This window comes from Sceloporus occidentalis, unplaced genomic scaffold (assembly GCF_023333645.1).
Source record: "Sceloporus occidentalis isolate IW3139 unplaced genomic scaffold, rSceOcc1.0.p SCAF_4, whole genome shotgun sequence".
Lineage (NCBI taxonomy): Eukaryota > Metazoa > Chordata > Lepidosauria > Squamata > Phrynosomatidae > Sceloporus > Sceloporus occidentalis.
The window spans coordinates 116,067,861-116,080,561 of record NW_028316984.1 but is presented as its reverse complement, the minus strand read 5'-3'; the positions used below and the strand labels follow the sequence as shown (position 1 = coordinate 116,080,561).

Below are 12,701 nucleotides of genomic sequence, written 5' to 3'. Positions count from 1 at the left end.
TCAAAATCCATACATGCTCAAGTCCCATTATATACAGTTGCACAACAAAATGGTGCACCTTATATGAAATGGCAAAACCAACCTTTTATTCTTGGAATTTGTATATTTTTTTTAAAAAAAAATATTTTCAAGCTGTGGATGCTTGAATCTGTGGATAAAGAATCAATTAATATGGACGGCTGACTATACTTTATTTAAAATCTTTCTAAATGTTTCTAATGTTTCTTATTAAGTAACAACAGGTCTGATCATCCTTCCAAACCTGATGGAAACATCATTCACCCATGCTCTGAATGCCAGCAGAATGGATCTCATTCTACCCAGGCAGCTGGTGCCCAGTAAAGTAGGTGGGGGGAGGAGTTTACAATTATGGTAATAGTGTAACAAACACTGAATATGAAAGTGAGTAAATCTAGATAACTGTTCCATATTCACAATTGTTTTGTAGCCACAAACACAATTGACACGACACTACATAACCCAATTTACCAGGCATCTGCTACATAGGGAGAAGGAGGTCCATTCTGCTGGTGATCAGAGCATTGGTGAGTGACATATCCATCCAGTTGGGGGAAATGGGAATGGTTATTTGGTTATAATGGTTATGCTGTAAGCAACTCTGGGTCCCATACTGGGAGATATAATACAAATCAGAGAGCAGTTTGTTTTTGTTTACCTAACTTTCATGCCACAATATGAATATTGTACATAATATCAATGCTGAGTACTTTGTGTACATCACATGATAACAATCCCAGTTGAAATCATTTTAGTTCCAAGTTGCAGTACAACAAAATGTGGAAAAGTCAAAGGGGGCAAATACATTGGTGAAGTGCCATATACAGATGTGTTTCACAACTGTTATATAAATCTAATGATCAAAACAGGTAATGAACCATGGGATAGGTCCTTTTAGTTCAGTATCTGCTTCCCTGAAAAGGTATAAATGCCACAAGTACTAAACAGTGTACTTAACTAAGTCCTTGTTCCATCCCTTGAGATTCCAGGCTAAGGAGCTTTAGGAGAAACAGAGCACAAATAGCCAGCTTAAATGTTTGTAATTCCAATCTAAAAGTAGCACAACTGTCCTGAGGGAGCTTCCCATTTCCATGGGTATCCTAATAACATGGATGGGAGACCTGTTGCCTTTCAGATGTTGGTGGACTACAATTCTCAAAAGCCCTGACCTGCAGCCATGCTGGCTGGGGCTGAGGAGTCTATATTTTTCCAAGCTATAGGTTTTTCCCCCCTGTGTTTTACAGCAACATTATTAGATAGCTGAAGCTGAGCAGTAGTGGCTGAAGCAAAGCCATTTAGTAAATGTAAGGTTTAAACCAGTTCTCTACAGCCCAGAGCTTTATCTGCTGCACCAGTGTCAGCATTTTTGTGTGTGTGATAATTTATCTGTATGGATAAACTTTTGAAATATTTTTTCACAATTCAAAAGTCTTGAAAGAAGACTTTGAAGCAAATACAGTCAGCTTTCTGTATCTTCAGATTCTTTAACCACAGATTTTTTCATAGATGGATTCAATATCCACAGTTTCAAAAAAAAAAAAAAGTATAATTTCCAAAAAGCAAATCTTCCTTTTGCTATTTTATATAAGGGACATCATTTCACTATGCCATTATATTTAATGAGACTTGAGCATCCATTGATTTTGTTATGCACACATGGTCCTGGAACCAAACCCTAGCGAATACCAAGGGTCCACTGTATTGTCACATTTAATGATTTTATTTTTTTAAATAATCTTTATTGCTGTTAAAATATACAAATAAGATACAATTATAAAATCTTGTATTTCATAAGTCTTATATGTTACATTTACTTCATTTTCCATCTGCTTATTTGATTACCCCATCACTAATATAAAAATAAAAATGTGTGTATTTTTTCTTCATCCTTGCCAACACACATTTCATGATTTTAGAGATAGAGAGAGAGAGAGAACAGAAAAGAAAGATGGAGTTTTTAAAGCAAGATCTATTTCCAAATGGCCAATTTGTTAAATCAAATAGCTTTCTGCTATACTGGTACAATACACATTTAGTAGTAAATGAATTAATGCTTTTCACCTTTTGATTTAGTAGTCTATACCTGAAAAAGGTGCCCTGCTTGTGGGCTAGTGTACAAATGTGTATTATGCATATTTCTGTGGATTTCCAGGGATACTTTGGTAAAATCCATGAAGCCTTTTCCTGTGGATTATTATTATTATTATTATTATTATTATTTTCTTATATCCCGCCTTTCTCAAGGGACTCAAGGGAGAGAACAACAGGTATATACAATACACTTTAAAAGCAGTACAACGCAATTAAAATATATAAATATAAAATTTAAAAAACCATTAAACAATTAAAAGAGTTAAAACAGTTATAAATTAAAATATAACATGTGAAAAAAACAAACCATGAAAAGTTACATAGCACTGCATTAAAAACTCAGTCCTTACCATCTTAAAAGGCCTGGACCACACAAAAACCTCTTTACCCGAAAGGATAGTAGGGATGGCACAAAGCTTGGGAGCAGCCACTGAGAAGGCCTCTCTCTTGTTCCCACCAAATGAGCCTGAGAAAGTGGTGGGACAGAAAGAAGGGCCTCTCCCGATTATCTCAATACTCTGGTGGGCTTGTGCAGGGAGAAATGGTCCTTCAAATACCCCCCTCAAATGGAGTGCCCCCCCTGCAAAAGAGCCTGAACTCCTGTGAATTGTGGTTGGGTTGCATTCTATTCAACTGGAATGAGGAGTATTTTAATTGTGTGAACTAGCCCTACATCTTGCTTTAGCATATTGAACTTATTGCATATTGAACAATATGTTCCCTGATACAATCTGACATGGATTTCTCTTTCTCATTCACCATCTTTTTTTGTCCCCATTGGTGGTGGTTGTTACTCTGTATTGTCTGCATGTTTATTTTGCTGTTAATCATGTCTGTCTTTCTGTTTGTCATCTATCTGTGCAACAAAATAATAAATAAATAAACTGTTTATTAATAGCCCACTTTTCCTGGGAGATCAAAGTGGGTTACAACAAAGTACTACACAATGTACAAATTTACAAACAGTATGAATGAGACATGAGAGTCATTCAGCCCAGATTGCTGCTTCCTAGGTTTGTAATTCAATTAAGTGTGTAGAGTAGATTAATAGTAAATAATTCAGGGTTGGAAATCATGTAGCCCTGCAGATATTGTTGGGCAGGAGCTACTAGAAGCCCCTATCAGCACGGCCAACATGAAATGTTAAGTTGAAGTTTAGCAACATCTACATGGTTCTCAACCCTCCAATAAGATAGATAGTGCTTGGAACAAAAAGGTACACTGGCTAAACTACCAATAGATTTCCTTGAAATCAGTAACAAAGTTTATTCTGTATGAGACTTTATCAGTCTTATTATTCTCTGTCTCAGGGAAAATGAAGATGGCAGTAAGAAGTGGTGATGGACAAGAAAACATATTTGGTTCCAAATTATTTCTGGTTGTGTTTTGTAGTTCACAGAAGCAGAGAGGATTATAGTGAATTTCAATTAGAGAAAGATTTGGATTATATCGTCATAAAACTTTAATTACACATTGGAGCAAGATCAGCCGCTTGTTCCTGGAACTTTCTTTACTGACAAGTTTTCACATAAAAAAAGAAAGATATATTGGAAATTTTTGTTACCAAGGTTAGACTTGGAAATTCATTGGTTCTTTTCAACTCAGTGCCTATTTAGACATTACATTATAAATGCAGTAATCACTAGAATCAATCACATCACATCTTCTGGCTGCTTTATATAACTGACTTTCTTGTACACTGCAGCTCTTTACAAGCCTCTGTAGGAATTTGAAATCAGATATGTATTTTTGTGTGTTTTTTGTAACACTTTTAAAGTGCCCCCTTTTACATGATTGGTAAGAACAGAATGGGGAGGCTTCAGGTACAACATATCAGGTAGAAAAGTAAAAACGGCGCTTTCCTATGCAAACATGTTCAGATGTTGGCATTAATATAATATATTGTTTATTTGTTATTTATTTTTAATATTTATGTTTTAACAAGTTTTCATTGATAGTTTAACTACATTTTAAAGTTTTGTATGAGATGGACTTTTATCTCTTTTTAAATAATGATGAGTTGCTTTGAATTCTGAACTATGAAAATAGTGGGACAAAATTATCATCCATTGCCATTTTCATCCTACTCCTCTTCCACTGAATCACATGAAATGGTTTGGATTACTTAATTTAGCCTAACAATTTGAACTCTGTAGGTAATGCTGAGTCTCCTTTGGGTTAGGAGGTCTATGTGGCATGCTTTACAGAGGACAGGAGTCTACTTGAATGGTTGGCAGAGGACACTCTAACATATGTAAAGTTGAAGGCTTTCATGGCCGGCATCCATAGGTTTTTGTGGGTTTTTCAGGCTATGTGGCCATGTTCCAGAAGAGTTTCTTCCTGACATTTCGCCAACATCTGTTGCTAGCATCTTCACACTCTAACAATTGCAATGTCCTCTATGTAGGGTTCTCAAAGTGAAAACTGGAAATGGCTCCAGTATTTTAAATGGTTGTATAGAAGAGGGAATTTCAGCACATGTTGCTTGCTACCAGATTGTATGACAAGCAATGCCTGTCAAAATTCCCTTTTCTATGCAGCCACTAAAGGTATATTACATGTATGGTGGATCAGGGCCTTGGGGCTGCCGCTGTGGCAGCTGAGGCCCTGATCCATTGAGGAAAGGGGCGGTCTGTACACCTCCTAAGACAGAGAGAACTCAGTTTCCCTTTGATGGCCATGAAGGAAGAAAGAGCTTTGAGGGAGGATCATACAGTATCTCAGTCACATGAATCCAGTGGCATCCTCTTTTCAGAAATGAGTGCTGGGAATCCTATTTTTCTCTCAGAAAATGGGGCATAGAGTTTTGGTGACACTGTACAAGTGGAAAGGCTCCAAATATTTCTCCTTTGAGTATTAAGGGCATTACTTAATATTTGGAGTGGCAGATGTAAAAAGACTCTAAGGCAGAGGGAGTTTGTACATTTGGGAAGTTTAAATCCAGATCCTCTCAGTAACCAAGGGAGGCACTGAGGGAAGGTTGTAGGACTCCAATTTCTTCACTAAAAACAGGATGAAGAAAAAACTTTTGAGTGCCATTCTTGAGAGAAAGGTATGATATTAAGAATGCATATAAATTAACATATGCTCATTTCATGCAAATTTGCACCATCTTTTGTCATCTTTTATTTGGGGGGTGGGTTGAGACTTCGGACTGTATATTTTAACCTTGTAAGCCGCCCCAATTGCATTTTGTAGAGAGGCAGGATATAAATAAATGTTGTTGTTGTTGTTGTTGTTGTTATTATTATTATTATTATTATACAGTGCATCCTTACTTTACGTGGGGGATCCATTCCAGACTCCCCTGCATAAAGCAAATACCACTTATGCTCAAGGCCCATTTAAATGAATGGGGCTCATGCATGTAGTGGTGCATTGGTGTGGCGGTACATGCGCACCACAGGTGAGTGCCCCATTCATCACTATGGGACTCACCGCCCCTTCTCCTTGTGTGGGTTTCAGCATATGCTGAAAGCCGCGTAAGGCGCGCCCATGTATGATGTGGGTGCACTGTATTTATTTATTTATGTATTCATTATTATCCCACCTTTCTCCCAAAAATAGCTCCCCCCCCCCCCCCCGGTGATGTATACGTTGCCACCCTAGCTATATTTCCTTTCTTGGACGGGTAATTACTTCTGAGTATAGGATTATGTGAATCCATGTTTCTGCTGAATATTCAGTGACCAGTGCTGCATACAAATACATATATTCTGACTTTTTCTTTTAGATATGATATCTAGAGAAGCATAGACTTTCCACAGTTTGTTGTCCAAGGAGTTGAAAATGTGCTGGTACAGTTCTAAGCTTGCACTGGAGATGTGTTCTTCTTGTGAATGTGAAACATCAAGTATTATTAGGAAAATCTAGACATAAAACTACAAAATTATATCATATTATTCTACAATTAGAACTGGAAAAAGAAATAACAAATGATTCCATGATAAAATGGGCTCAAAATATTGGACACCCATTACATTTGGAACAGTGGGAAAACTCATAGAATGGAACACAGAAATTTACACTATGTCAAGGATTTAAAAGAAAATTATATGAAGATGTTACATAGAGGGCATTTGACTCCTCAAAATCTCAATAAAATGTACAAGACAGTAGAAAACAAATGTTGGAAATGTGACAAAAAATACAGGCTCCTTTTTCCATATACTGTATGGTGGAGTTGTTCAAAAGCAAGGATGTTCTGGTACAAAATGCACACAGCAATCAACCAGATAGTTGGAATCAACTTCCCAATGAGTGCAGAAGTATATCTTCTAAATATGACATATATTCTAAGGGAAATTAATGAAAGTCAGCACTGGATATTGCTATATATTATTACTGCAGCCCATATCCTTTATGCTGAGAAATTGAAAGAAAATGAAATACTGACAATAGATGGGTGGTTGATAAAATTAGCAGATAAGTTAGAATTGGACTAATTTACCTGTTTGAATAATAACAAGTCCTTGACAAAAGTGGAAGAAGATTGGTTCCCAGCTCATTGGAAAGGGAAGTGGACAGGTCTTTGTTATGTCGGATAACACGCTATCACAAAAATAATGTATTAAGAGTAAAAAATCTGGAAAATAAATTGAATAATTTAAAAACATATGTGGCCAGGATGAATAAAGTGAACATTTATGAAAATATAGGTAGAATGTACAAAGGTCATCTTCTGTTAGAACTCATGACAATAATGAGAGATATTAGAAATAAAAAAATACTTTGGACAATCAGTCAGCAAAAAAGAAGGAAGGAAAGTATCTTGAAAAATATTTTGTAAACTATTTTCAATGATACATTATTTTCAGAATGCTACTAGTTTCAAAAAGATAGAATACAGTAGATTATTATTGTTATAAACATAATGTGAACATTTTATTGTATCTTTGGAATGGAAATTTTTGTTTTAATTTTTAAAAAATAACACGTCTTTGTCAGCTTCAGCTTCTTGTAGAACTTCCTCTTTCACAACTAAGAACTGTTGTGAAAAGACACAAAAATTGTATTCAATGTAACTTTAAAAAACAGCACAGTTGTTTCTCTGTTCACTCCACAAGAAGCTTTCTATGCTCTGCTCATATCCTCATTTCTCCATCATAGTATGGAGTAATTGGGACTGAGCAAACATAAGTAGTCCTGTCTTCACAGTTCAACTTAGTATACCTGTTCCTGCATGTAGCTTTAGAATATCAGAAAATAGTTAATTCACTAAAGTACTTTTCATATTGGTAAAAAGATTCCCATCTACTTGATCTTGATTTTACTCTCAATTGTCTAGTTCTTGTTGATTTTTCTTAAACATTTAATATATTTGATATTTTTAAAAAAAAAACAACAGTGCATTCCATTCTTGCATTTCAGGCCTCTCATCCATCTGCCAAAGCTACATTTTAATGATTGAGAGGCTGAAAGTGTCCCTTCCTATAGTTCTGTAAAGGAAACATGAAAGTCAGACATCTGGATGGTGGCATCTTTGGGAAAAATTAAGAATAAGCTCTAGCAATTGCTTGTTTGGAATTGTTTAGCCAAAAGCCCTACATGTTGTGTCCTTTATGACTTAGGAGTTTAAGCCTTGCAGAGCAATTCATGAGCTAAAATTATTTGATGCCTCATTAAAAAAATGCTTATAGCTGACAGAACCATCTGTTCCAATGTCCTTTCCCACTTCTCCTATATAAACACTAGGCATAGCCACAAAGCTATTTTTTAAATTTGAAAATAGGATAATTACACTAATCCCCTTTTGTTGTTTTGTAAGATGTGGCTTTAATTTTAGGACACAGGATTGTATCTGTATTCAGGAATAAAAAGATGGCACAATGGTGGAAGGGTATGCAAAGGTAACAGCTTTACTGAATTAACAATGATTTCTAATGGTGATGTGGTATTGATCGCACTAAATGCAACTAAAGAAGCTCTGTGTATTGATGCCTTTTCTCCAAGCCTTTAAGGGGGTACTATTCTGGATTTGGGCTCCTCTAGTTGCATGTGTTTAGATATATAATCCTGACAGCATCCAAAGGGGTATCCTTCCTCATTCAAAGTCCCCATAACCTAAGGGGGCAAGTTGTGGGAAGTCTTTTAATTTTGCTTTTATCTTGAATCTTTTTTTTTTCCTTAAAGGTGCTTTCAAGTGTCCACCAATAACACAAAATAACAGTCTCTAAGTGGGCCATCTGAATTGCCCATCCTACTGTGACTTGGGAGATTATAACACAGCTAAAAAAACCGTGACTTATTGCTGCCAATTTCAATTTGAATTCAAGATATTGCCACCGATGCTGCCAGCCGGGTGCAGCTCGGGTAACTTTCAGTTAGAATACAAGCTCAGCTGGTTGATTTGCAAAGGTGGGAGCATGTGATAAAATCCAGATGTAACCCAAATTCAAATTGAAAAAGTTGTGTTTTTTAGTTGTGTGCTAATTTGGTTTATGGCACCGATACCTGTTAACAGCCAATTACCAGTACAGAACTGGTGAAGAAATAACCAGTTCATTCAATCCAATTTTGGGGCCCTTTATGGAATGTCAAAATACACACCCACCCACCCATATATCTTCCTCACTCTGATATAACCACTGTTGCCTGCACTAAGTCCTCCTCAAAATATAAGAGTAAAGAGTGATAAAATAGCAAGTGTACTGTTTGCTCAGTGAGAATGGTTTAAATATTTGCCTTTTTGCTGTGAAGATACACACAGCTTCATGTACTTGCCTCTGTCTGGTCAGTGCACAAAAAGAATTTTATCTACCCTACCACCTTATTATAGAGCATTGTGGAGAAATGCAGGTTTCTTGAACTGTAAGGAATCATTTGAGCAGTATTTGAGGAAACCTGAGGTCTGTATGACCATAGTTGACCCAAACATGTTGTCGTGTAAGCAGACATTTCTATTTCTGGAGCCAATGCTGAGCTATTGTGAAGCACAAGTTCCTATGAAACAGTTACTTCACAACCAAATAAGCAACATTCCATTTGGCAACTTCTAGTCAACTTCCACAAGTCTATTCTAAAACAGTTGCCAAGATCAAATACTGTAGTGGCAGATATCTACAGAGCAGTTAGCATCCTTCTTGGAAATTTTTCATCCACTTTGCAACAAAAAGCATCTTTGGGGTGGGGATGTGGAAGTGGAATTGAAAATACAGCAGGTAGAGAAGCTTATGTTTTCCCCCATTCCCCCCCTTATAATCATGCTCCCAAGTTGTTTTTCACACTGCATGTTTCAGATATAAGGACCAAAAAAAAAAAGCTACTGAGCCACAGTAGTTGTCAAAAAGAAATGTGGAAAGAGTTAAGTAAAGAAATACTTCCTATGAACATTCTAGTCCCAACTGCAGCTGTTAAAGGTGATCCTACTATGAAAAACAGAATTTCTATGTGTGTGTGTGCGTGCACGCACACACATGCACATGTAAGCATGCGGTTCCATGATTTTTACGAACATACAATAAAATATATAGCAGCAAAACATTAACATTATGTACTGCAATGCATGTGTTTTAAGGAAGTTTTAAAATATTTTAGCAAATGTAGAGATCTTTTCATTCCTCTTTAAATCAGTGGCAAAACTTTCATCTGGGCAAATCTAGATTTCAGTGTTGTTATTTAGAAAATTCACTTTCCAGTTGGCCTCCTCAGTTTTATCAGTTATAGCTCCTGAGCAATGTCAACCCTCCACATTTGTGGCTTTGATCTTTGTTTATTTAATTATTTGTGGTTTTGATTAATATGTTCTTTCTAGGAATCTCTAGGTCCTCCAGTACAACTTGTTAGAAGTTGACCATAGAGTTGTGCTGGACAACCTAGAGGTTCCTAGAGAAAAAAAATTCTCTAGGCATTTGTAGGTCCTCTAGTATGATTCTATAACCAATGTCTGGAAGATGTTGACCATAGAGTTGCACTGGAGTAGCTTGAAATTCCTAAAGAGATGTCCTCTTAGGTAAAAAGAATAGTTTGTTTTATTTGCGGTTTTCCCACATTCATGGGGGTCTTTCATTCCTAATCCCAGGGAATGTGGAGGAACCACTGTACTGACAAGAAGGTTTTAAAAAAGAAATCCTGTTTTCTTATTTCTCACAGTAAGACCTCATTTTGACAGTCTTTTATATAATATTTTGCAATATTAATCATGTTTAGTGTGCAAAAGTTGAGTGTAATATATACTAGCTAATTTGTTTTTAAATTTCTCACAGGCACAACAGCTTACGGACTTAGAACAGAAACTAGCAATTGCAAAAGAAGAACTAGAAAAAGCAGCTCTTGACAAAGTAAGAACTTCTCTGAGCTCATCATTTAGCTCTATTAATAGACATCTATTGCAGAGCCATTAGGTGCAAAACCTATGATCTTCTTCTAAAATTGCAGACTGAAAAGGAGGGAAATTGTTGCCATTTGACAACCTAATTATTCAGTAGCACCTTTTCTTTATAGCAGTTGAATAAGGCCCATTTCTTTTTCCTTCCTCTTAATTTTTCTTGCTAGGTTCAGGGCAATTACAATGACTTGTGCAGCCTTAGATTACAAATACAACCACATATGGAAAGAAAGAATAGTGCAATGCATCTTAGTGTTATAAAACGTAAGTGACTATTTGCAAACATGTTTGAGAGTGGTATATGATTTAAAACATAAAACTAGTTGATGGTTGCTGTGCTTTGACAGATGATGTTATAATGTATAAGCTGGTAAAATGTGTTCCTGGTGCCAATAGAACCCTCTTGACATTATTTCTGTGGTCATCAACCCCTGCAGACCCCCCTAATCACCCTCTTTCTTAGTGAATTGCCTTGTCTGGAAGCATCCAAGAACACAATTCACCTTTTGAATAGGCTGCAGCCCTCCACCATGCAGACTGTTTAATGGCTCTTCCAGATAGAGGAACTGTATCGAAACATTGTGACATTTGTTGCTAACATGTTCAGACTATATATATATATATATATATATATATATATCCCCAATCAACATTTATCTTGTCTGGCAATTCTCAGCACCAGCTGCAACATTTTATCCTCAGCCTTGATCAGGTTTCCTTCTAATTTTGAAACATAGGGCTGGAACAGGCGACCCTTAAAAGATACCATCAGGCAGTCATCAGAGCATGGTGTTTACATGCTGCATGCTCTGATGACACTCTGAAGCCTCTTGGAAGAAGGGCAGCCACCCAGAAATGGGTGGCTTCAAAATGCTCCAGTGGCACAGTGTTTATACACCATACGGCACCAGAGCTGCTTGTAGCCGGCTTCAAACATCAGCAGGGCAGGAAAAGCTGGCATTTAGCTGGCCAAAAAAGGAGCCGATCTTTGCCGCTCCTTTTTTGGCCACTTTCAAGGTGGATTTTGGCTGTGGCGTGTATTTTGCCATGGCTCCAATCCATCTTCGGAAGGAGTGGCTTCAAGTCATCCCCCCCCCCCCCCCATATTCAAAAAGAGTGGGATAAAGCCAGCTGACTAGAGATCAGAAGAATGGAAACTGAATGTTACTTCTGTTTCTGTTTTCAGCCTGTTTGGATGGGGCCTACTCTTCTCCTCCTTTAATATTTTTCTGATTTCCTTAAAGAAAATGATAGTTCCTATGCACAAAGTGTGGTTTTCTATGCAAATCAACCATATACTAATTTGACACAGAATGGATTACAAACCGCCAATGAGAGCATTTTCTATGCAGATAGATTATTTCCTGCACAGAAAATTCTGTTAGGTTGGTGGGTAGATGTAACAGGGCTTTGTCTGTAGCAGAGCCTCAACTATGAACTCCCTACCCAAACAAATCAGGATGGCCCTCTTTTAAGCTTCCCAGTGGGCAGCCAAAACATTGCTGTTCTGCATGGTATTGAATGATTGAAATTGCTGTTTTAATTGTTTCAAAACTGGATTCTAAGGCTGCATCTGTATTATAGAAACACCACTTTAACTGACATGGCTCTGTCCTACAGAATTCTGAATTTTGTAGTTTTGCTCTCAAGGGACCTCACTTATCCCTTGACAGTGTTCTAAGTCTTCTAAGGGGGTTCTATAGGGAAAGAATCCACTGCTATGTGTGTGAGTCCAAAGTGGGTAAAGTACAGAACAAGCCACAAGAAATTCCTATTCTGCTCACAGAAATAGATTTTTCCTATCATGCTTTGACCTGTTGTGCCATGTGAGCATTTACTATTGCCATCTGTGTAATTGATGATTTGTTTGAGTTTTGCTTTCCTTTTGCAAGGTAAAGAGCATGAAAGGTTAATGATAAAATCCAGGGTAAAATATTATTCTCTGCAATATTATTGTAAGATCTAATGGCATTTTGTTTCCTCAGGAGTCACAGCTGAAAGCTCTGAAGGAGACTGTACAGCTTTGCCTGTCTTCAGTTTTACACAATCAACCTCCCTCGAGAAATATAATCCCTTCAAGGCCGATAGAGAGACAGTCATCCCCAGTTACAAATGGTTCAAAAGTTCCATTTCAAGGGACCAAGGTATTTTTTTCTTCTCTTAAAAAATAAGAGTTTGTCCTGCAAGTCCATCAAACTGTAACTAATAAGGTTTTTAAATTCATTGAAAGATTAGAACGAATTTTGAAGGAACTGTTAAGCCAGTC

At 36.9% G+C, this 12,701-nt stretch overlaps 1 protein-coding gene across 2 annotated transcripts in view; it reads left to right on the top strand.

Annotated features, from left to right (window-relative positions):
* LUZP2 (leucine zipper protein 2) overlaps positions 1-12,701 on the top strand; it is a 508,047-nt gene that overhangs the window by 392,036 nt on the left and 103,310 nt on the right. For both annotated transcript variants that reach the window (XM_089521342.1, XM_089521340.1), the window contains 2 exons: positions 10,314-10,388; positions 12,421-12,579. In XM_089521342.1, coding sequence (XP_089377468.1) covers positions 10,314-10,388; positions 12,421-12,579 — 234 coding nt within the window. The remainder of the gene's footprint in view (positions 1-10,313; positions 10,389-12,420; positions 12,580-12,701) is intronic.